At 37.3% G+C, this 26,102-nt stretch overlaps 1 protein-coding gene across 2 annotated transcripts in view; it reads left to right on the plus strand.

Annotated features, from left to right (window-relative positions):
* Nucleotides 1-26,102, plus strand: part of kif19 (kinesin family member 19) — a 36,591-nt gene that overhangs the window by 6,113 nt on the left and 4,376 nt on the right. For both annotated transcript variants that reach the window (XM_044101797.1, XM_044101798.1), the window contains exons 3-13: nucleotides 15,430-15,540; nucleotides 15,642-15,729; nucleotides 16,576-16,712; nucleotides 21,230-21,355; nucleotides 21,437-21,631; nucleotides 23,542-23,688; nucleotides 24,071-24,193; nucleotides 24,283-24,439; nucleotides 24,560-24,734; nucleotides 25,127-25,325; nucleotides 25,405-25,675. In XM_044101797.1, the coding sequence (XP_043957732.1) occupies nucleotides 15,430-15,540; nucleotides 15,642-15,729; nucleotides 16,576-16,712; nucleotides 21,230-21,355; nucleotides 21,437-21,631; nucleotides 23,542-23,688; nucleotides 24,071-24,193; nucleotides 24,283-24,439; nucleotides 24,560-24,734; nucleotides 25,127-25,325; nucleotides 25,405-25,675 (1,729 nt within the window). The remainder of the gene's footprint in view (nucleotides 1-15,429; nucleotides 15,541-15,641; nucleotides 15,730-16,575; nucleotides 16,713-21,229; nucleotides 21,356-21,436; nucleotides 21,632-23,541; nucleotides 23,689-24,070; nucleotides 24,194-24,282; nucleotides 24,440-24,559; nucleotides 24,735-25,126; nucleotides 25,326-25,404; nucleotides 25,676-26,102) is intronic.

The following is a 26,102-nucleotide window of genomic DNA, read 5'->3' on the forward strand; positions in this document are numbered from 1 at the left end:
AAGGTATTGTTCTGGGGTCGATTCACACATTTCACACCCAGACATGTTTATCTCTGGGAGGCAGAAACCATCCCCTTCCTGAATAGTGAAATGGTTTGGCATTCCCAGGATTTATATTTCAGATAATTGTTTAAACAGATAGCTATGGCTCCTTCAGGTGTTTGCATACTGTACCCAATGGTGATCCACTTGTGGAGGTCGATAATTCTTCTCCTGATATTTTGGCTTTTTTTCCCCATTTCTTCTGTGGCTGTTTTTTCCCCAAAATGTCACACATTGAAGTATTATGTCTGAGGTATTGCTTTAAGTGACATCAACAGGTGGCCATCAATTTAACTTACTTATCAAAAGACATGACATTATGCAGTTAGCACAATCTATTCTTCTAAAATCATTTATGTATCTAAAGCTAATAAAGACATACATTTTTTTTATTTTATTTTATTTTAAATGTCAATAGGCTATTCAAAAAATGGAAAAAAAAAAATAATAATTTAGCAGTCCTGACCAACTTAAAATGAGCTACGTTTAGCCTAATTTAATTCCAGGTAGTGAGAAATTTTCTATGTATGCTTTTATGAATGTGTATGTAAATGGGTTTTTTCATCTGCTCCTCTCAGGAGCGTCTGACACTGACAGTCATGCTGAGTGGTCTCAGTTGTGTTATATCACGCCCAGTTTGGCACGTTCTTAGAGGATTAATGGAGCTTACAATGTGCACTTGTTATTGTGACAGGAGGACTTTTTTAACCAACAGGCTTACGGAAGCTGTCCTCACCTGAATGGAAGAAGGGGGGCATCAGCATGAGCATTTATTGGGATTATAGTATAACTAAAAGCTTAATCTGTTTACATCATCCTCTATCACATATTTTTGATGCATATCTAGACTGAAACACTTAAATATTACACCTAAACTACATATTTTGAAACATAAAATATTTTGTATTAATTAAGTTGCTTGTGAGACAGTAGACACTCAAAGACCATATGGCCTGCGGGTCGCGCTCAGACAGATTAGCCGTGTTGCTGGCGGCTGACTTAGCTGCCTGAATGGGAGTAGCCATATCTAGTTGTACTGGCAGAAAGCAGACAACTCAAAGCTGGTTAAGTCTGCGGAGATGAGCTCATTGAAGGGATTTATCTCAGGTTAAGCCTTCTGCCACCTGCTCTTTTTCTCTCTGCGTCTTCCCCCACCGGACAGCCTCAAGGACTCACGCTGTTTTGTTTTTATCTGTCCTTATTTACTTCTCTGACACAATGAACTTGAGGTAGCAATACTCTGATCAGCGTGTCTGGTAATTAGATATCAAAAAGACTGAAGACAAGCTGTTTTGGTTTTCTTTATAAGTAAAATTAATCCTTCATATTTCTTTTAAAACAACATTTTTGACATCAGTTTACCATAGTGGGCCTGACACACTAAGAACAAGTGTGAATTGACCCTCTTATTGGTTTATGCTGAAGAACATTGTTAGATATGACTTTGAAGTCTCAAACATTGTTTTCTTTTCTACCTTATTATAGAATACCACGAGAAGAAGTGAGAGGTTGTAGTTAAGAGGCTAAAAGCTTCACTAAACTTAGACTCTTAGAGATAACGCCAGTCCCTCAACTCTGTGAACAAGACACCTGAAGCTGTTGATGTCTCACCAACAATTTATTTCAAATTACAAACACTAGTTTCAGAAATTGCATTTTTTATCTTTTGTGGAATCCCAGCGGAATATATTAGCGAAAAAATTAAAGGATTATGAATACTTGTTAAGCAGTTCTGCCTGTAGGAAACAGATGGGAATGTCTTACGGTGATTCCTCGTTTCCATGTAGAAATGGCATTTAAAAACTCTATTTCTTTTCACCTGCAGATTCTCAAACAACCAGCAAATTGCTAGGAAGTTATAATTATTGCCATAATATAACTACAGATGAATGGGCTCGGATTAATACATGGCTAATGTGCCTGTGTTAATTGTGCAACCTGGACTGCCAGGATAAAATATGAGTTAGTAACAGGTATTAATGGTAGCGTATTAGGTGCATCATTTAAAAGTAGCTCTGCTCTTGTCTGGTTTTGGATTTAAGTACTTTATCGCAACAAGAACAGAGATTTTAAGTAAGATCTTCCTTCATGTGGTCCATTGAAACAGGCAGGGTTATATGCATAGAGGCAGAGTGTTCAAGACCAATTCTGGGTCACAGCAAGGGTTTAAAAACTGTGCAACATTTTGCAGTCTTGATTATGACATCCAGGGCACATTTTCTACCTTTGTGAAGCACAAAACACCTTGTGCCAATGTAGAGATGCAGGAAGTCTGAATGCATTGCTGTTGGTGAAAGGAGATTCAAATTGCCTTCTTCTTAGAGTTTTCCATGAGTTTTGCAATTTGTCTCATTTGGAAGCACTATCGTAAATTTGAGGCACTTTTTTACCTATGAAGTAAAGGCTTTAAAATTGGTTCACTGTATTATTACTAGCGACAAACTTTTCCAAATCTGGGAATTTTTTGGACATTATTCTAAATGATTAACAAATTAGAAGTTACTTACTGTGTATTGTGTCTGATTGTGAAACATGCTGAGGCACTTCTGGTGCAAAGACAGACATTTTACACCATTTCCACCTGTTCAACACCTCCGTATTTTGCTGTGGAGTCTATGTAGCTGTGTATGACCACATCATCTGCATACATGACATCTTTACTATTTCAATATAATTTATTAGTATATCAGCAGATGAGTTGTGACTTTAAAAAAGGCCTCTGTGGTACACAATTGAGCTGCATTCAGCAGTTCTCATACTGAAAACTAACAGTTTGCTGTACATTTTTTTTTAAATAGGAACCAAGTCTCTGAAGACCTTTTGGCTTTATCAGTTTATGTGAAAGAGCTTCATGATTTTCTGCACGCTAACCCTCTTTCAAGTCTAATAACACTGCAACGACCTTTGCATGAATTACTTCATCAATATGGTGTGCCATGGAGCCAATGAGTCTTTTTCACATGACATGTTAGGTAAGCCCACATTGCTTACTTACATAGTTTGAGCTGGTGCCTCTTATCTTGCTGTTGGCAATGCTCCAGAAATTGTTTTTGGGGTGTAAGTTAGTCCAGTTTTATTTATGAGGGAATATGGACAAAGGTTTTGCACAAATATACTTAGTCAGTCCAGTTTTATTTACATAATTATGGACATAATTTATTACCACCATTTATTTACCCAATTTATTTAGTCCTCTGTTGGTAGAGAGTTTTGATGACAACAATACTCTTTAAGAAATCTGAGTATAACTAAGAAGGGGGAGCTTTTGTGTAGGGTTTTTTTTTTCTTTTCTTTGTTTTTTTTTTTGTTTTTTGTTTTTTTTTGTTTTACAAGACTGTGTTTACATACCTTCTTGACTGAATTAGAGAAGGAAAATAAAAATATAAACAGCTCTCTTTATAGTCATAATCTCTTTACTCAGACTGTGCTATAATAAGGTCAAGAAAGGGAGAGGTGCATTTTGATTGACAAATTTAGTTCAACTTTCTTCAAAAACTGGGTTAATTTGTTGACCCGGCTTACCTATGTGTCCCAGAAAGCAGATAATCTTTGCGTCCCTCTTGTCCGGTACTCAACCTCCTTGTTTTGACATTCTGTGCCTGACTCCTCAGATCTCTGCACATCCCTCTAAGTCTCTTTTGGAAAAACAGCCAGTGTGGGCACATTTATCCCTGTTTGTGTGTCTTGCATGTGGTTCTTGACCTCAGTGGCCTTCCTCCTTTAAAATGCAGGAAGGCCACTGGTCATAGGGCAAAGCATAGCAGCTTATTATGGTGGCCTCTGAAGGACAATAGATGCTTGAGTAGTCATGTTGTCACTCCTGATATACAACTAAAACCTTTTTGAGTCACAGCAGCAGTTTTGATGTATGAAGCTGGATTTATATTGCAACCACAACATAATGTAACAAAACAAGTGAGCGGATAAAGCCATCAAGCTGAAGCGGCTGTGAGTCATTTCCATCATACTTTGCCCTTAGCCATCTTTCTAGTCCACAGGGGTGAGGAGAGGAGGAAACAACCCAGAAAGTTTTATATATTTCTGTCATTAGCTAAACAAAGCATTTTGTCTCTTTTATTTCCAAAAGAGAAATCTAAGTGGGTGTCCTTTCTGAGAAGAATCATGAGCAATATTTCTGGGTATTTAATACCTCTAAGCAGGAAGTTTAGGCTATCCATGGGTGTATCACCTTTAATAAAATCTCTTAGACCATTATTGATGCATTATGAATCAAATTCCACTAGGAGCTTGAAAGGACCAACCTGACATTCTGTTATAAAACAAAACTTAGAGTGTAATGATTGGAAAAGAGCAACAATTGGGCATTATTGAGGCGAAGTGGAAATGTCTCCTACAGATCTCAATGGAGATGCTTTAATGCTGCTGGTAAATCTTTCAGCTGATCATGAATAAGTTGAAATTTTACTTCTCCTCTACCATATACAGATTTAGAGTGAACATTTTTTTAAATTTAATCAAGAATTTATTCATTTTTTTCTGACTGACATCTCTCAAAATATAATGGCAATGTAAAAGAAGTCTACTTTCTATTTACATTTTATTTAAAAAAAATGGCATTTAGAATTTATTTTAGCCTTCTCAATTATCTGTGGAAAATATATTTTTGCAATTACAACAAACAGACACTCTAAACCACATATGTCAGAGTCAAGGCCCGCGGGCCACATCCGGCCCGCGAGAAGATTTTCTACGGCCCCTGGGATGATCTTGATCTATTATTAGAACCGGCCCGCAGCAAGCCGGCAATGCGAGATGCTCCCGTTCGATCCTCACAACGCGCACCCCGGTCCGCAGGAAATTTACGAAGGGCCGGTCCGCTGCACTAGACCAAATGCGTCATTTAAAAAAATCTCAATGAACAGTCCGGCCCTCGGCTTGTAGCTAGATTTTTTATTTGGCCCTCCGTCCATTTGACTTTGACACCCCTGCTCTAAACTGTCTTTTTCCACTGGTATTTTTTTGTGATGACATAACAGCATTTAAATACATCACATCCTGTTCTGGCAACCTGTCCTGTGCATCCTGGACAAGTTGCCAGTCTGAAACAGAAAAAGGTAGAAAGACGCAGAATGAGCAATCATGTATGCAGACAATGCCAAGAAAAAATTTTATAGAGATTAGTTAACCTAAAATTCATGGTTGGACACTTAGTATGCACCGGGAAACCTTGTAAATTTCATGCAAAACATTTGTTTTGTCATAAAGTTTTTAGATAGTTGCAACTGTTTTTCTCTAAATTGCATTGAGTGAAGAGTTCCTGGGCTGCATTCTGCATGAATATGTGCAGCATTTAATGAGTCAGGCTCTGCACAAATCGTTTGTTTTTCAAAGGTGAATGGGCCAAAATTTATTCAAAAGACTCATTACAATTTATTTAACATTTGGTGACAAGTGTTGGTGGAAACTGTTGCATGTAAGTGAAGTAAATCAAGAAAAACAAAAAATCTGTTAGTGGGCAAACACTTTTTCTCGCCACAGTACAAATATAGCCTCTAAATTAAAATGCAACTTGAAGCAAATATGTTAAATTTTTTATTTTGTCTTGGAAAATAAATGGACTGAGGGCTTTAATACCCGTGAACCCAGAGCTTCAGAGCTGTGGAGGGAAAGCTCTTAGAATCTGCTTCTCAATTATCGTTCACTGTTTAGTAGTGCTAACATGAAAAGCTGTGCTTCAATAAGAATGCTGTTTTTCAGCAGGTTTCCAGGGAAACCTGAAAAACATTCAGTTTGTGATGAAAATGCATAAATATCTTTGTTATGTCCGGTCCTGGTGATTGGCTGCCAGGTCTGTTTTACACCTCTGACATTTACACCATATAGAATAGAGATTAGTAAATTTACTGGTATTTATCTTGGACAAAAGCTGTTACCGTAGAAGTAAACTGCAGACTCTGAGAATGCAACGGCCAATAAAATAAATATATTACCTTTTATAGAAGTGGTTCTCAACCTTTTTAATTCATGAAATAACTCCTAGTCCCAGAATGGAGTTGTAATTTTTGGTTTTGTGTACCCAACTGACATGTAGAAAGTCCCATTCGGTGTGTGGCACTTCTAGACATTGTTACTTTTGTTTACATCCTAAATTTTCATTTTACCCTTACTGTCAATGTGGTTTGATTTCCATTTTTTCCAAATAAAAATCAACCTGAACATTTCATCACACTGTGGTTTGTTTTACAGAGAACAACGTTCACAAAATTCTCTGCTTGTTAATGACTTTATTTTTATTTCTCTGACATTTTAATTGTGTCACTGGATTTTGAAGAGAACACTTTATGTTCTAACCTATATCACGTGGAAAGTCCATTGTGTTGCACAGCAGTAAAAGTTTTAAAACTGATATTGTTCCTTTTATGTTTTACACTGACATCCTCCTTTCTGTTATGCCTGATGGGATAAAATGGACTACAGGTCTGGAAATAACACGTTGTTCAGCACCAATTTGTTATTACAGTTATAACATGTGAGCAGGAGTGTGATGTTAACTTGACACTGAACTAAATGGATAGTTGAGCAGCTTGTCACCTTCATCTGAAAAGGGTATTATTACCTGATTCAGCATGCTTTATTCTGCCTTTTAGTCTATTATAGCAAACAGTAGACAGTAAGACTGGACAAATCAAAAAGCAAAGATTTCATGTTTATGTTCTCCAAAATGATACATATACATCTGTTTCTGTTAAATAACAGAATCAATCAGTACTCTAGATAACAGGAAATAGTGTCTTAAATGTCTTTCCTTTGGAATTAACAATGCAATAGTAAATTCCAGTATTTTATGGTGTTTGAAGATAATAGCACATCTTACTTATGCTTCTTGACCTGATACTGCCTGGCATGGCTCATTCCTCATGTGCCCGCTTGATCAGTTGTGTGTGCTCTGAAAGTACACCCAACTTTGACCAAGTGTGACCTAAACTTGGTCAAAAACATAAAATTCTCCCTAAATAAACTTGTCTTACTACAAGATTTGCTGCTGCAAAGGCTATTATTGAATTACAACACATTTGGGGTGAAACTGTACCCAATGTCGGATGGAGAAGAGTGCCTCTCTTTGTCTTTTGTGGGTAGCTGATGCCCCTGGCCTTGAAGTCACCTCTCACCTTACGACCAACCTACACTCCAGCGTCCAGTTACTGAGCTACCATTCCGGTCTCTGAATGCTTGTGTATAATGACACAAAATGAGTTGGTAACAACAAAGCTAGGGATTAACCCAACATACTTTACCTACCGTACAAGAGAGTGATTTCTAAAAACTCCTGTATATAATTTATATTCACAAAAAAAGAAGAAAACAAGGAGAAACTGATGATGTGACATTACAAGTACTGCTTAATATAGGTTATGTGCTATTGTTTTTAATCAATCATTTTTGTTTTACATAATAATGCAACTGCATACTGATCAAAGAAGGAAGGAAGAAAAGGAACAGAACACGTTCCTCTGACTATTTATCTTTAGAGGTCTCCTGTTGCATTACACAAAAGTTTAAAACTCCTTCTACATTTGTTATCAAGTGTCAGAGTTGGAATTACAACAACCCTGGTCTGACAGCACCAGTTTGGCATTCAATCGCAACAGCCAGACATCCTACGTCACTTCAGCTAAAGAACAAGACTTTACAATCAGGCATACTGTATCGGGTATGCTTTGGTCCAACAGACACCTCCAATCTTGGCAAGTCTCTGAAACAAGATATTCAGTGGCATTGTCAGGCCACTGAGGGCAGGGCTTGAGCATTTCTATCAGATAACCGAGTGCATTTGTGCCCAGTGTGAGTTTCCAAAGCTTTGGTTGCATTTCTGAAAGGGTAGTTTAAAAGGTTACCTCACCAGGTTACTCCTAGGACCTGATTGTTTGTTTTTTTTGTGATCTTGACTGTTTGTTCTTGACACAACAGTAAAAGCACGGTTGCAAATCTTCTGTAAATGAAATGCAAGCCTGTGACAGACGTATTAACTGGGGACCCTGGTAAGAATGAATAAAAAAGTAATCCCAAAGTAATAAACCATAATTTTTGACAGAATGACAGGTGACATTATTTTCTGTACGATCATTATTACGTTTAAATTAAAAGAAAACCTAGTTTTATTGGCCACTGACAGAAAATCAGCTGTACAGAGTAATAGTCCAGGCTGTCTCAAGACTTACCTAAGTGTCTCTGATGATGCAATCAGAAACCTATTTTTTCCTTCCGGTTCATTTGGCAGAGTGTCTTCAAGTGGTGCATAAAACAAAAAAAGTTGTAGGTGAGGTAGGATGTGAATTTTACTTTTTGTTATGCATCACTGCATCCAAATTACTGAGATTTTTTTTTTCTAAATATGCAGTTGGATTAAAATAATACATAATTATTTGGTGCTTGGTGGGTGGCAAGTACTGTTCCAATTCTAAGCTCTCAGTGATCCTCTTCAACCTCAACCTCATGTCCTGCTATTATCTTCTTTATCTGTCTGTCTCCTTATCTTTATTTATTTATTTAATTAATTATGGTAATATTTGCTTTTGATTAAGCAGTGACTACATCTATATCCTGTTTGTTTGTTTTTTTTGTTTTTTTTTTATGTCATTATAATGAAAACATTTTTACCTAAAACATTTTTGACTCAGTTCATGCTGTAGGTATCTCACGTGAGTTTTTTATCATAATAATATAAGAACGTTTTTAATCAGTGTTTAGTACTTATTTTAAATGAGTCATGCAGTTGTGAAACAACTATGACCAGGTTGGAAAAACATACACACAAAATAGTACTTTTAATTTAACTTGCTTATAGATCCACTGCAAACCTAAGGCACAATGGAAGGAATCAAATAACTGCACGAATCAAAAGCTGATTGTCATCTGCTATTATTTTTCAGTTGAGACAATAAACATTTTATAAGCAAATATTGTAATGAAGGGAGCAAAGGTTTTTATTTTTAGTGGACAGTCTTGATTCACTGGTAACAGAAATCTGAAAAAGTAATAGGAGACGGCAAATCATCATTAATTACTTTAAACTTTTTGTAATCAACGATAAAAACTTTTGCTTCTGACAGTGTAATATTGATAGTTTGTTATTATTAATTATTATTATTTATGTATATTTACTATCTGTGAAAATACTATATATTCTTCTTTTATTATCCATGATAAATGCACTCTGTTCCAATTGGAGAACATCCATACTGTGCCATTGTGTTCTTGGTAAGAACAGGACTTTAACTGTACTTGCAGGGTAAGTATTTGCAAAGAACACAATAACTAAGAATTCAGAGATGAACCTCTGAATTAAGATGTGACACATGGACAAAACACAGCTTGTAATCTTTGTGACGCATTCATGCTCAACCCTTTCAGCTTTATTATGGGCTGTCAAAGAAAGAGCCATAAAGACAAGGCACAAATGTAAACAATAAAACCTGACAGCAGTGCATGTACATTGACAGATTGGCTCTATCGCTCTTATACAGACCGGGTTTTGTTTAAAACATCCTGCATTTGTTAAAACTAGTGCTGCCATTTAACGTTAAGTGGTCATGCTGTAAAATGCCCATGTCTGTCCAGTAGGATATAGACCTTCACCTTATGTCTGAGATTTCTTAAATGCTTTCAACATTTCCAAATCCTGCATGTTTCATAATAGACCAAGTTTGCTGTTTTGCTTTTCTGGTATATACTTAGTTCCTTTCAGTCTTCTTGCGGTAAGAACATCTATGCTAAAAAGTGCTGTTGTTAGTGTGACTTGGTAGCCCCCATGTTATGGTGTGTCGAAAGAAGGGATCAGAATTAAACTTTCACCGGCCACTCCTCTGGGTTTACGGAATGTTTTGTACCAAGGGCTATTTAACACACAAGTCACTTTTTGTTTCAAACACACTGTGGTGGTCTTGGTTACACACTAGCCTGATAAAAACCTGCCCCTTGTAATATGCTTTGCTCCATACAGAGGGTCAGGACTGTTGAGAAACAATTGCTTCCTGAAGGAGTGGACTGTGTTGAGGTTTTAAATTTTACCCAATTGCAAATGTTTGCCCATGTGATATTCCAGTTAGACAGTAAGAAGCTTAGTGGAAGTTGCTGTAAAGGACCATTCTCCACTGCAAAGAGAGAAGTGCCGAACAGAATCAAGCAAGTGTTAATGTTAATCCAATGTTTAGAAACATGGCCACGCTGGACTGAACATATTTGTTCACTTCCATTGCTGCCATTTCTAAAAATACAAGCAGACTACAATTCTTAAGCAGTGCAGAAAATCGACTTCATCATTTACACCTTCTCCTTCTGTTTGCTGATTGGCCCAGTAAAGAAATCCACAATACAAGTCAAGGGAAGAAAGCGCAGACTGTACTGGAAAAAGGAACTTTCTCCTAATGTAATTGGACAAAAATTCTGTAATGCAACTATTTCAGCACAGAAAAATAATACACCATGAAATGTCATATTACTATTCAGTTCCTCTTCTACTGATAATATCATTTAATCAGAAAAATCTGAAAAAGACCAGATTTTTGAGCTGCAGCTTGGCCAAGTCGAGCTTTCAGTCACCAGCCAGTTTCATGGTTAATCTCAAAGAAGTACAAATGCACATCTAAAATACAGGCAAACAATTTAGTCTCTTGCTTTGTTCATTGCAGCACCAGTGACAGCAGCTAACCACCAAGTTATTAGTGACTCATGCCTTTGTTTACATGTAAAGAACTTCTACCTTTACAGTCATCCATATGTCCTATGACCTTTGTTGCCTATGTTGGCAACATTTTCTGTTTAACACTGGAGGGAGTCAGAGAAAAGCACCCAGGGCTGGGTGACTTGTGAAACCGCACCACATCCAGGCCTTGAATTATGGATCTGTAGTGGGTGAGAGCGGTGCTATAATCAGCAAGATGGCCAACCAAGTGATCCCTGCTGCTTTAATGAGCAGGCCAGCAGGTGCTGTTGATCAGCCAGGAAAGGCGTGGCTGTGGTGCATCGTCGCACACCATTGCATTTTCATGGTGTTTTGAAAACTCCATCACACTAATTGGTTTCATGTCAGTGCATAACCAAGCTGTTGTTTGACTTTGGCTTCTTGAAAGTATATAAATATTTTAGGAGCGTCTTTTTTTTAAAGCCACCATGTCCAAATACATGTAGTGACCACTTTGTTTAGTTTGCTTCAGAGGTAGAGTTCAGTGGGGTCATGACTTGTATCTAAATGAAAGGCATGATGTGCACTGGGGCTTTGAGTCAAGAAGTCCCTTCTGTTTTTACGTTGTACTTCTTATTGCTTTAGGGTCTCTGATCTGGACTATAGATTCATCTGTTTTGTCTTTTCATGTTAAAAAAGACGGTTTCTTTGGGCAGGGAGTGGCAGTATTAGTCTGAGGCAGTAATTTTTGAATCCAACAGAAAATGGAGTTGAAGGATTTGATTGATGCATAGATGCATAGATTGAATTATTATACAATTTCCCAAAAATATGCATCACAGTTTATATTGTTTTACGCATTATAGGGTGGGAAAATATTTGGTCAAGTATCGAATATTTTCGGTACTTGACCTGTTTCACCAATTGAAAGAAAATCAACAAAAATTAGTTTGTCTGCAATTAACAAAACCTGAAAACTGGTTTAATATCTATCTCATAAAGCTTTGATCTTGCTGATCTTTGAGAGAATATGATCTGAAACCTGAACCAGCTAACAAGTGGCTGCTCCTGAAAGAATAGGAACAGCAGTGGACTTCATTTATATTTTCTGCCTGGATGAGTTTAATTATCAAATTAGTGCTTGTTCAAATTAATGGTTGTCTACTTAATTTATAAAGTAAAACAGGCAACTTTTTGGCAACTTTGAAGGATTCAAAGTTGCCAAATAAAGTTGCTCAGTTGCTTGAAAGGTAATGCAAGGTTATTTCCTCATGAAGACACCAGAGCAGCTTAGTAAGTAATTAAATTGGCTTCTTTTGGGTAAAGTAGTAGTTGCTAATCAGCCAGCATTTTCACACAGTCATGGTTACCACCATTGCTAACCACCAGTTTACTTCTCACAAGCACTGACTATAGTAAAGGAAAATAAATAAATAAGTAAAAAATGGATACCAACACTGTCAAAATATTGTATTTGCCAGCGTTCAATATTCATTTTTAGTTTGAGGATGGAAAGTATTTTTAATCTGTAACACCATGTCTTAGGGGTATCAAGTCATCTTTTCACCTAACTGCTTGAAGTGACTTAATTTTTGGCCAAAGGCCATAAAATGGCTTTTATTTTTAAATTATTGCACTCTGAATAAAGTGATGTTCTCCTGTCATCCACTGAGTCATGGATTATGTCAATGTGCCTGTTCAGATTTGCTTGTTAAAGAGGATGTGCTTCATTTTTACTCCATGTCCAACAGCACGTTTTCATTTAGCTGCATGAGTAAATGACATGTAGGAAATTTATCATCACAGCTTACCTTCTCCTTTACATGACTTAACTCTATGCTAATTCCAAACACCAGGTCCTGATCTGTACTTCACCCGTGACTTTATTTCTCAGAAGCTTCTTAATACTGAACAGAGTACTTTAAAGGGCATCTACATGTGTTGAAAACTTTTGTGAGGTCAGTTCTTTCCTGCCTTTAAATCCCCAGGGCACATTCCCAGACATCCAAGCAATGTGATCAGAGCCAGCCCCTTAGAGTTTTATCAATGGACTTAAGAAAATTAGAGATCTTATGTCTTCTGATACACCAGCTGTTAGATGTGAATGTTCACGGAGGGATCTGTGGAGGCAATGTAACTCAAGAAACACAAGTGACAGATGGGAGTAGAGGTGTTATCAACACCCTGAGTAGCACATGATTTTTCCCCAGAGCATCCACATAGACAAAAGTGTGTGTGGACATTTGATACCTGCATCACTTGCAGTTATGTAAGAATGCTGTTGCATGCTCATCAGCTTCCCTTAAGGAAACTCAGGGATACTGATACCTTATACAAAATATGCTAAAACTGAGAAGTAGAGCTGCACAATTTCTGCAAATATTGAATTTGATACTTTTGATTGAAATGGAAATAATCATATTGATTATGACTAACCCTCATTTTCAAGAGACTGTTCTTTCTTTAGCCTTTTACAATGTTCTAACCCCTTTCCATAAGCTCTAGCTTTTCAGCCACTAAAAAATACTCCTATTGTATGGGCATTAAGGAAAAAGGAAGCTTTAATTTTTCTATGAGATTTGAACACATTTGTGGTTCATTGTGATTGTAAGACCATAAAATCAAGACTCTTAGCAGAGAACAGGTACAGTACTTAGTTGAGTACTGAAAAGTTGCACTGATTAGTCGATTTCAGTGTTTAATCTCTAATTTTTATCTGATCTTTAATTTCAGCAGTATTATCAAAGGCATGCTGTTGTTTATGAAGCATATTGGTTTTTACTGAGACCAAAAAGCTTATGATCTTGTATTTTAAAACAAATGTCTCTTTGCTCTCATAACTTTTGTTGTGAAAATAAATTAGAACTAATTCATCTCTGCAGCTTCAAGTATAAGGAATAGGAAGAAGATCATAATGAGAACACCACTTAGTGCTGCACGCTTCTCTCTTTTGCTTCTTCTGTGTTGAAATCGTTGTTGCTTTGTCTTTTCAGTCCCTCCTCATTTTCTCTTTCTCTTTTTGCCCAAGTGGTACATCCTCCTCTCCCGTTCACCTTTTTGCTGATTACAGCCTGTGTGAGTTTTCCTTGGCCTCCGCCTTTATGCATTGTTGTCAGCTTATCAGAAGTGAAATCTCTGCTCTTGAATTTCAATTGAGGCTTCAAAGTGAGCTGCTCGATGGTTAGGGCGTCATCAAACAGGCCGTGTGCTTCAATGTTAGAGGGCTCCGAGGACTCTCAGGGTCTGCTGCTGAACAAAGCTGACCAGCTAATCACACTAGGTGAAGTCCCAGCTGCCCCATCGTTCTGCAGCATCTAATGTGAGGACAAAAGGCTTCCTTATTTTTATTGCCCTTGTTGTCTATCATATGCTACATGACGGGGAGTGTCTTCCATTAACTGTAATATTTCCATCTCACTTGCACCTACTCTGACAGATATTGATCACCACTTTTTATGTATTTATTTGTTGGATATGTAGTGTTCTTCTCTGATTTGCAGTTTTCAGAGGTGAGAAAACAAAAGATTATGTATTAGACAAAGGCTCTGTCAAGCAGCACAATCAGAACAACTTGACGTTTCAGTTTCTTCATAATCACATACAAGCTGTGTGCCAGTGCTGTCAAGGCTGTGTCTGACACAAGAATGCTTTTTTTTATTTTTGTTTGACATTCAGTTTTCTTTTGTTTTTGAACGGCCATAGGTCATAATGTGTATAACTTCGTTATTTGATCAGGAAAAATGGGAATGCCTATATGCAATTTATTTGTTTCATAAGATTCCTGCTCCTCTCACCCAGAACGTTAGCTAGAGATAGGCACCAGCACCCCTCCCTACCCCACTAGGGACAAGGGTTTTAGAAGATGGATGGATGGAAGATTTCTCTGTTCTTTCTGTAAAATACGGTTATATGAGACATTTACTGTGGTTTCAAAACCTTTTTAATAATGCGAAACTGTGGACATAACAATTTGTCCTTGTTCTTAAGCCCTCTCTTTCTATTTGTTCTTTCATTTTTATTCAACATCCTTTCAGCATGACCAGAAAGAGAACTTTTGATTAGTGAAAGACTAATTTGTGATGTCTGTACTCCAGGGGGTTTACTTAGAGACTGTGGAGTACCTTTATTACAATGAAAGAGAAAAATACCAACAGTGACTGAATTTACTGAAAATTGGATGCAATTTTTTTTTTTTTTTTTTGAGGATCTAAACACATTTGCAGTCTTCCAAGCAAATGAGTTACGAACCATTAAGGCAACTGTTTCTGATGACTGTATTAATTACCATGTCTTATTACAGTTTTCATATTTACACTGCAAACAAAGCGATTCACTAGAAACTTACTGAACAATCAGTCTTTGAAAATAACTATCCCTATCACTCGCCACTACAGATGTGCTTTTGAAGTTCAATGTTTACAATGATATCTTTTCAGCATTCCTATTCAATCTGGAATGTGTTCTAACTGAATATAGAAAATGTAATATGGTATGAAAATGGTTGCTGTTGCAGATGTAAGTATGCATCCTATTATCTAAATGTTTTAGTCACCCATCCATGACAATTCTAGTGACATAATTTTCAATGATCAGTTTAGTAAATTAAGATCAAACCTGCTCATTAGCACAGCATTACAGTGTGACTGACAGAGACACACACCATCAAGAATAAATAGGCACCTAGATGTCAAAGTGGGCTTTAACACCATATTCACTGAGTCTTTTTCATTCCTCATTATTATTAGATGGTGGTTCTGATGGACCCTATGGAAGATCCAGACGACATCCTGCGTGCCAACCGCTCCAGGGAGAAGACTTACATGTTTGACGTGGCATTCGACTTCTCAGCTAGTCAGGTTATTTAGAGAAGAGAGTTTATAAGCTGAGTAAAGCTAAAATAAATGAGCAACATTTTAATGTTTTTTTTTTCCTATCATTATTTCTTTTTGCTTTGCAGGAAGAGGTTTACCGAGCTACAACCAAAGGGCTCATTGAAGGCCTCATATCAGGCTACAATGCCACGGTGTTTGCCTATGGACCCACAGGTTTGTGTTTAACTTTAACTCTGCCTATGTGTGTTCTACAAGACCTACCCAGACATACAGGCCATTATTCTCGAAGTGCATGTATTATTATGCTGACCCTCACTATGCGATCAGCCTGAATTAGTCAGCACCCTCGCTGGACGATGAAGTGAAACCTTTTTGAGATTTTTTATTTTTTTTTTATTCAACAAATGTATAATGAGTAAATGAGTCATGCTTCGCCTGTAGTGGAAGGAAAAGGCTTGCAAAGACTTTTTAGGCCGGCAAAGACCAGTTGAGCTAGGGAAGATATTCAAACATCACCCTTTTAGTGAAAATAAGTCAATATCCAACAGTGAACTTGTAATTCAACTTAAAGTTAAACAACTTTAACGTCTTAAAGAGACCCTGGCCAATTTTAAGGCATCAGATACAGCTGAAGCTAACATAGTTACTTGATTGTGCTATAAAATGGCATTGTGTGCCTAGAAAAATACATAATACTCCCCTTTAGAGAATAAATAATACTGCTTTATAATGCTATTATAAAGCATTAAGCTTTATAATAGATTTGCAAATCTTCCCATGCTGGAAAAAAATTATTAGATATTTTCAAAGCAACATTAATTTCTTTGTGCTCTGTGGAGCACACAATTTGCATATTACCCTTTAATATACATATTGTGGAGAAAAATAATCAATAATTGCTCAAGCTTAAATCCCTTTTTTGTTTCTTCATAAGAACAAAAAAAAAATTCATGCTTTGTCTGTGCTCTTGTTCTTGTTCTTGTTCTTATGAAAATCAAGAACAAGTTGGTAAGAACTGCACTTAGCACTTAACAAATAAATTCTCCTTCTCTGTTCCAGGTTGTGGGAAGACATACACCATGTTAGGCACTGACAAAGAGCCAGGAATCTATGTTCGCACACTGAATGACTTGTTTCGTGCCATCGAGGAGACCAGTGATGACATGCTGTACAGCGTGTCAATGTCCTATCTAGAGGTAAGTCCTTTATCTACGAGGAAGTTTAGATACGTCACTCCCATTTTAGGATAGCAGACTCATCTAAGGCAGGTGCACCATTTTATTCATCCTACAGCGCCAGTCAAATCACTATACACACAAATTTAATGATTTGTTCAAAAAAGCATTAATTTGTTTATTTTGAATACTGTTAGTTGGTTGTTTTGTAACATGTAGGCCTTTATTTATTTATTTTTTACAACTATCAACTTACATATATTTGTTTTAGGATTTTTCTTTATGTGTAGTAACACAAAGTACTACATATTTGGGAAGTAGGAAGAGAATAATACATTGCTTTTAAAATCACTTATGCATAAAAATCTGAGAAGTGACACATCCATTTGTTCAGAACCCCTGAGAGCTAAGTAGATGTGCCTGAAATTACAGCTGCAATTTTATGGGGGTATGTGCCTTTTACCTCTTCACATTTGCAAACTAAAATCTTTGTCCTTTCTTCTTTGAAAATTAGCTCAAGGTTAGTCAAATAGGACAGAAAGCATAATGGTAATTTGTCAAATTGTATCACACATTCTTTTGGATTTAGTCCTGGAATTTGACACATTCTCACCCACATAATATAAATGCTATGAAAAACTGTAGATCATTATCATTACAAGCTTAAATATAATCAAAACAATGTCCTTGATGCTCAACTTTGAACACTAAGTGTTTTGTTCTTTGTGTTGCTTTTTCTGATCTGCTGTTTCTGTCATCTTATGCATTTGAACAGTTTTTTCTCCCCTTTTTGCCTTGGTTTGTCTGTGGGTAATTAGCTGTGGACTGATTATGCTCATTTTTCTGTGGAAAATCTGCAGAGTAAGTCTGCTGGACTCAGCTTCACACCTCATTAAAGACAAGCAGGAACAGCTCAACTTGTCCATTTAGTCCCCTTAACAGCACCAGATACAATGAAGCTGGTTCATTTGTGTCATAGAGGTATAACTTTACAATGCTGTGAGTGGTCTCTTATTTTCAGGCACCAGCACTGAAGAAGATAAAAAGACCCTTTCAAATGCAAGAGTCTCTTGCATTTCTTTTTATTTGGCTTTTTTCTCTTTTGTGTCAAATGAAGAGCTTTTTTGGTGTTCTGAACATTTCCCAAAACCTTTCCTAAATGATTTTTATTTGTTAAGCAATGCCAAAAAAGTATTAGTTATATACTAGTCCCTTAAGTGCAGCTCCAAATAGCAGTTCATAGGATTAGTACGCATATGAATTTCCAAGAAATACAAATGAATGCCCAAATGACACAAATATTTAAAACACTAAGATAAATCCAAATCTCTTCAATAGGCTCCCTTTAAATAATGTTTCCTTTTTTGTTGCTGTTGTTGCTAAATTCAGTATTTTTCCAATCTTGAGAATATCTATGTGCAAGCCTCAGAACTTGAATGAATATCCGGGCTCCAGATGGTGATATTCTTCCCATTTAATTTGGGAACACCTGCATTCTTTGTGAAAAGGATAAAACAAAGAAATACAAACAGGCATCTAGATGTGGCAAAATCACTGCATTGTCTGTCCTTCTGAGAGTTGAATCAGCGTGCAATTGTTTTCAAGAAGAAATGTTGAACGCAATAACTCTACATCCTGCACTTACCGAACCAAAAACACTGTCCAACTGAGTAAGCAAGGTTAATGTGGAGCAGCATGTTCAGCTCCACATCCTAAGGGATCCTAAAGGCTACATAACTTGACAATTAGGTAAGAGTAAAGTGAGTCATCAGTTTATCTCAGGCTTTGTATTGAAGTTTAAATTTTATTTCCAAACTTGATGCTAAAATTAATCCAGGTATGTAGAATAACCTAATTACTGGTAGCTATATTCAATGTAATAGTACTGGTATGATTAAAATGGATCTTGGTTATTCCGATGTATCGGATGAAAGTTTTATTCTTTTAAATTATAAGGAACTAAACATGATCAAAAACCTGAGTTTGTCTTGTTGTCAAACTTTGACTGTTTGTCATGAAAAATAATTGCCATGATTAATTCTGATCTTGTCCCGAACAAAACTTTACATTTATATAATGACATTACCTTAGCGCCAACAGGGATTTTACCTTGCATTTTTTCAGTAAAGCTTACTATAAATTTTTTGTTTGGTCTGTACAAAATTCATCTTGATTAATTGCTTATCCAACCCAATACGCCCAAGAGCTTCATAGCAGATGTTGACAGAACACAAGTGAATGTCATTTTCAAGGCCTGTGAAAGATTCTGGCCATTTGCTACACAGGCTTTTGACCAGCCTGAGAGATTTCAGTTGTCTGACGCGTTTTAATTTGTTTCTCCATCATCTACTTGTCCTCGATCACTTCGGTCGGTTTGTACAGAGTCTGGAGGTCTGTTTGATTCTGTCTGAAGAAGCAGGTATAGAATATTAACTACATTTATAACAAAGCCATGTTTACTGTAGAGTATCAACAGAATAAATCAAGAATAAATTGGAGTAGCAAAAGTAACATAATGACAAAGTTCTGGACACTAAGAGCAGTCAGCCTTCAACTGAAAATCAAAGTGGCACAAACAAGCACTTGTCTCGCACAATTTCAGCCTATTGGAGGGGTTTTTGCATTTGGCATCAAAATTACAGCTTTTGTTTTCACTGCCAGACGCTGTCACTATGAACACTGAGGGACAAATTTATTGCAGGGCAGCTTTTTAGTTTCTCTTTGAGTGGGTGGGAGTGAAATTCTTTTCTATCAAAATGTCAGAAACTGCATATAGAACAAGCTTTCTGACCTGCATTCATTTTGCAACTTTGAATCCTCAAATGACTGCATGTGTGACGTGTGTGTTTGCTGTTTCCAGGGAGCAATCTGTTAAGCTGCCGCCTCATAGTGAAGAGGTTAAATGGCATTTTATGGACGAATTGAGCAAAGTGCACATCTGTTGCTTCTCATGTTTGAATCTCGCTTTCTGTCACATGTTCAATCACTGCAGCACATGCACAGGAACACACCAATACACCCTACAGTTCTTCCTCATTTATTTCAGAATGCAATTGCGGTGTTATTGAGCACACCTTTCAAAGCTGGTAGCATCACGTTATACCTCAAGCTGGGGAGTAAAAAATAACATAGCCAATGTTAAGATGTCAGTTTGAATGACAGCATACTGCTCTAGTATACTTTTGGCTAAAAGTGAGTTTGGCGATAAGTGTGTCCTAAAATTTCAGACTGTCACCCTGTGGTCACTTTTCAGGATCTTGTTTCTGCTTTCAACTGAATATGTTTTGAAAGGCTTCAATTATTTTATCACTGTCCAAAATGTTCTTACACTGGTGTGATAACAATGTCATACTTGGATCTTGGAAATCTTTGAACTGTTGATTTTTGTCAGTAATTCCAGTCTGAGAAAAAAAAAATCCCTGGCATGATATTGATACATTACATAGAGAAAAAGTAATCAAATTAGTAATTCCTTTCAATTTTGATGCTTAAGACTTTCAGCTAATGACAAACTTTTCCAAAAATTGTGTTTGGCGCATCTTGCTTTAACTTGTACCATGTACAGTACAGACCAAAAGTTTGGATACACCTTCTAATTGAGTCCAATTAGAAGGTGTGTACTGTACTTTTCAGTGATGCTGTAGTTGTTATTGTTATATATAAGTATGTTGTTTGGTTGCTCTGGTTTGTTGGTTGTCTTTTTTCTTGTCTGAAGACTTGAATGGAAAAACAGTTCCATCCAGGAGATGGAGTTTGTTTACATTTTGTGTCTAACTAAATTAATAATGAGTCATAAAACAAGGATACTTTTTTGTTCTAACTCTGGATGTTTTGGTTCACATCTTTAGATGTCCAATGTTACTTGAAAACTTCTCTTTTCTGTTTTCCTTTTCCCAAACTCTTTTCAAACTTAATTATAAATATCTAATTTTATGCCTTTCAAACTATGCCTTTAGTCTCAAGAGAGACACTAGGGAACTGTTTAATGATATTAAAACCTTAAATCAATTTTATTTATATTTAAAACATTTATATTAAAGAAACCATTTTAATTCTGTTCTACTAGTTTGTAGAAATACTGATACAGCTTCCTATTTAGTTTGGCCTTGTTTATTGAAATAGTTAATTATAAAATATGTTCTCAATGTGTAAGCAGTTTGATTGATGCGGAGTAAATCTCCTGCTAGATAGATATCCAGAATGTGATCACTTCTTTTAATGTGTTATGGATTCATTCCCCGCAGAGAAGATTTTTTTTTTTTTTGATTTTTTAGATTATCTATCAATCATTTTAAATTACTATGCTATATAGTAGTATTAAACACCTAAACCATATGCTTAAAAAATAACAGTAGTAGAGTAAGTGTTTGAAATATACAATTTTGTTTGTAACAGTAATTAATTTGAGTTTTGTTATTTAATTGAATTGCAGAAAAAAATGGATGTTGTATTCTTATTACATGTGCTTGAAAACACATTCTTCCAACTGATTAATGTTGTCGGAAGAATGCTTTACATTTCTATCTATATATTTACAGATCTACAATGAGATGATCAGAGACCTGCTGAACCCATCTTCAGGTTTCTTGGATCTAAGAGAAGACTCTAAGGGTGTAATTCAGGTTGCAGGCATCACAGAAGTGTCGACCATCAATGCCCAGGAGGTGAGAGGATACCCTGTGCGGTTTCATCACACGGTTAAAAAGCTATGAACACTCTTGACTGCCTCACTTGTGTGTCCTCAGATCATGGAGTTGCTAATGAAGGGCAACAAGCAGCGCACGCAGGAGCCAACAGCCGCTAATCAGACATCGTCTCGCTCCCATGCTGTGCTGCAGGTTGCCGTCAAGCAGCAGAGCCGTTGTCGTGACTTGTTGCAGGAGGTCCGCTTTGCTCGGCTTTTCATGATTGACCTTGCCGGCTCAGAAAGAGCTGCTCAGGTGGATAGATTTGGTGCTTTGTGCTTGTATGAAGTTATCTTTTGATAAAAGATAACTTAAAGGATAACTTTTTCTTTTTTTCCATTTAGATTTTTTTTTAGATAAAATACATAAAAAGTGTTGGATTATTCTCCCATTACTCAGATTTCCTCCCTAACATCCCTCCAGAAAAAGCATGAATTCTACCAATTGTGTGAAGAAGTTATGCACTATTTTCTGGTGAACTATTGCTTAAAGTCCCACCCAAAAAATAAAGCTTGTGGTTGTAGTGTGACAAAATTTCCAAAGAAAACTTTGCAAAACACTGCATGAACCACTCAGATTATTAAATGCATATATCAGTAGTGTCAACTTTGATTATACTTTTGTGACTCATACTTCAGAGTTTTCCCAGTGACTGATGTTGGTACACGACTTCCATTTCATAATCTTTAATTCGTCCATTTCATCAAATTTACTGGGCAGCTGTAACAGCCAGTAATTATTCTTTTTATTGCTTGGCTGTTGTAATTTCTTGTTCAATCATAGCAACATCACAGTTGAGGGGCCAACTCCCATAATGTAGAATTGCATGACCAGATATTACCTCGTACATTTTGCAACAACTTTATGAACAAAAATTAAGCTCTCATGTTTTAGATCCCAAAAATAAAGTAAATCCTCTCATTTAGTCCGATCCTCTCCTGCAGGTGATGTCTGTCACGATGTCTTGCATGAGATCCTTGTTATATGTACTGCAGGCTTCCTCGACCACAAACAGGACTCCAGGTTATAGTTAAAGGTGCTGCCTGTCATTCAGGCTGATTTAATACAAAGTGTTTCCCCCAGAACATCAACAGCCACTCCACTCAAACACTCTAAGCTTATCTATCTTTAGTCTCTCCTCAACAACATGTTGCTTGGCTCTAAAAAGACACTTTAGTAGATGTTACATTTGCGGTCAATGGAAGGGAGATTCAGAACCCAGAAGAAATCACAGACCAAGCCTCCTCTCTGTCATTTTGCACAGAAATGCAGAAAAGAAAAGTCAAAGCAAAATCTCTGTAAAAGAAACATTTTTTTTAGATGAAACTTCATGCTCAACCCTTGTTGACGTTTTGGTGGGTTGGCTGTAAGCTTTACTCCAGTCAAGGCTGGGACAGTGTGCTCACACCCCTCGGGTTTGAGTTATTTCTTCTTTTAGTTCCAAATTTCGAGTCCGGAGACTCTGGCTCTGCATTCAGGAGAGTTAGAGAAATCTGTTCCTTTCACCATTTTACTTGCACTGATCTGTTACCATTTTCTTGCTTAGAATATGTTTATTGGAAAGGGACTCACTGAATACTTTTTATTTGTCTTGCCAATAAGCAGCTACACATCTGTTTATTTGAGTTATGAAGGTCTGTCAAGATCTGTGATTATTGTGAGGGCTTTTCAAACTCACCCCGCAGTTTCAGGTGCAATATATTTGGTAGCGCCTCCCTGTTTTGGAGGACGTCACTCCAAATGCTCATTTTGTTTCAGAGAAGTATTTCACAACTACTTATATACTTTAAAAATCAAAAACAACTTTTTGTTTTCCTGGCTTTAAAATATGTTACAATCCTTGTTTGATCTAAATATGACTAAATCCACATTTATTTATGAAGTATGTGTCTTATTTTTCTCTCAGTAAGAAAAATGTGTTTCACTGAAGCGAGGTGAAATTGTTCGGTCTTGGAGTTCTCTTTGACTTTTTGTCTCAACCGCATTCACCATATAAATAAAATCTCCCTGGTACTAGTTGAATGCCTTTGTTGCTTGCTATTCCCAATCTCCCTCTAGTTCCTTTTACTGAAAGCTTTCATTTGACCCCTGTCACAGGGAACAAAGTGATAAAAACCCCTGTGAGCTCAGAGGTTTTCTCACCCATCGATCTCTGCCTCTTTCAGACTCAGAATAGAGGTCAGCGATTGAAAGAAGGAGCTCACATCAATCGCTCCCTCCTGGCTTTGGGCAACTGCATTAACGCCCTGAGTGATAAAAATGGCAACAAGTACGTCAACTATCGAGACAGCAAGTTGACTCGCCTCCTGAAGGTACTGCAGTTGAGAAAAGATTCCTTTCTTTATACAGTGCCTGGCAAAAGATGTCATGCATTTGCACAAAAGTCAAACAAGCTGCTTTGATAGACCAAGACAAAGTAGTGCAGAATTGTGAACTAAAAAGTGTGCGCCATATTTGTGTTTCTACAAGGGTTGACTCTGGCGAGTAAAATGCAAATGCATTCCACATTATCCAAACTTGTAGTTAAAATATTTTTTTAAAACCAAGTACAATTTTCCTTCTACTTCACAATGATGCATTATTTAGTCGTATTAAATCACAAGACTGGACCTATAATCACACAAAAAACACAAAAACTTTTAAGCCACTCCATCTGTTGTATTCACAAGAATGTCTCTCAAATTTCAATGACAGGACTCATTGGGTGGGAACAGCAGAACAGTGATGATAGCCCATATTAGCCCCGCCTCTACAGCTTTTGAGGAGTCTCGAAACACTCTGACATACGCTGACCGTGCCAAAAGCATACGTACACGGGTAAACTTTTATTTCACCCTAATAAAGGCTCACCTTGAAGTGGATTGGATTTTTTCAGACATATTCTTTCCAATCACTGTTTGCTTTAGGTGAAGAAGAACCTAATAAATGTGTCATACCACATTGCTCAGTACACAAACATCATCTCTGACCTCCGCTGTGAAATCCAGCGGCTCAAAAAGAAGATTGCAGATCAGGCAAGCCGGCAGGTCGGCTCCGACCGAGCTGACATCCGAAACATCCAGGGTAAATTTGATCGTCTGTGCTTTAAATGAGTAAAAGACACATCTCAACATCTGTTGAAAACTGTATTCATGCTTCTTTCTTCCTTTCTGTTTTTCTCTTTGTATTTCTACTGTCTTTCAGCGGAGGTCCAAGCCCACTCCAGCCAGCAGAGCAGAACAGAGATGGACGATTTGAGGGAGCAGCTTCTGGATGCTTTCCGGCAGCAGATGAAGATCAGGAAGAGCCTGATCGAGCTGGAGAACAGCAACATGGAGATCCAGATCGACACCTCTAAACACCTTGTCACCATTGCAGAGTCAGTCGGATTTCTGCTGTTTCTTTTCACCGCAGAGCACACTTGTTATTTAAAATCTAATAATCCAGATTGTCACATTTTAGCAGCTGTCTATCATTTAATATTCATAATTCTCAATCTCCGCTCAGGGGTTTAAATCAAATAGACTCTTATTCTTGCTCTGGTCTAGTTTAATTAAATTAATTAGTGCACAGCAAGTATTTCTCTGTAGCTATTTCATGTTATTAACTGTTAACAGTGATGCAAATCTAATTATAAATTTTCTTGACTAGAAAATCTATTCAAAGTAAAGAATTATTGGACCATATTTGTGCCTAGAAGCTTTAGGTCATGTAATGGCAACTGTCAGTAAAAACCTTTATAACAATATAGACTTATATTATGTGCTATAGCTGGGAGCAGGAGCAGAGCAAGCGCAGGAGAAAGTGGCGTGCAGAAAGAAGGAAGGAAAGTGTCAATAAAGACGAAAGTGAGAAGGATTCGGATTCCTCAGAGTCTCCCCCAGACAGCACAGAAACCCGCGATGTAGCAGTGGCTCGGGAAAACTTAGTCACCCTCGTGGCTGAACAAAAGAAGATTCAAAAGCAGAAGGTTTGCATCTTCAAAATGTTAGGGCTAGAACATATTCTGATGTTCTCCCGTACTGAATAAAAATAACTTCTAATTGAAGGGTTTACTGGAGCAGAGGTTTCTGGAGCTCCGGGATCGAGCCCGGCGCCTAGAGGAGCTTCTTCCTCGCAGGGTGAGCTCAGAGGAGCAACGTGAAGTCCTCGGCCTCCTCTGCAAGGTCCACGAGCTGGAGATCGAGAACGCAGAGATGCAGTCCCACGCTCTGATCAAAGACAACGTCATCCGGCAGAAAAACTTTGTGGTTCAGCGCTTCGAGCAGCACAGACACCTGTGTGATGAGATCATTCAGCAACAGAGACAATTCATAGATGGTAATTTACTTTTAAATCATTATACTGTGTTTGACCTTTGCATGGAACTTGTCTTCAGTTATCAGTTGAAAAATCCATGTGTGCTGTGTGCATTTCTCAGAGATTATTAACCCTGACAAGAAATTACAAGTTACAACCCTGTGACCTTGTATACGAAGGCTTGAGTGGCGACATGGCATACTCTTGAATAGATAAACTTGTCCACACACAAAAATAACCCAGATGTTTAAAACTGCACAGGGGCCTAGATCCAAAAGTATTTTTTCTTGAGTTAAGGTTGACTGGCATAATCCTGATAAGTTCAGTTCCTTCTGAAGTCCCTCACACTGCTGCTAGCAACACCCGTATGATCAGCCGCTGGATAGATACAGGCCGCCTCAGCCTCAAGCACAGTTCCATCAGGGTTATTCCTGACAACTTAAAGTGG

Source organism: Gambusia affinis, linkage group LG20 (genome assembly GCF_019740435.1).
Source record: "Gambusia affinis linkage group LG20, SWU_Gaff_1.0, whole genome shotgun sequence".
Taxonomy (NCBI): Eukaryota; Metazoa; Chordata; class Actinopteri; order Cyprinodontiformes; family Poeciliidae; genus Gambusia; species Gambusia affinis.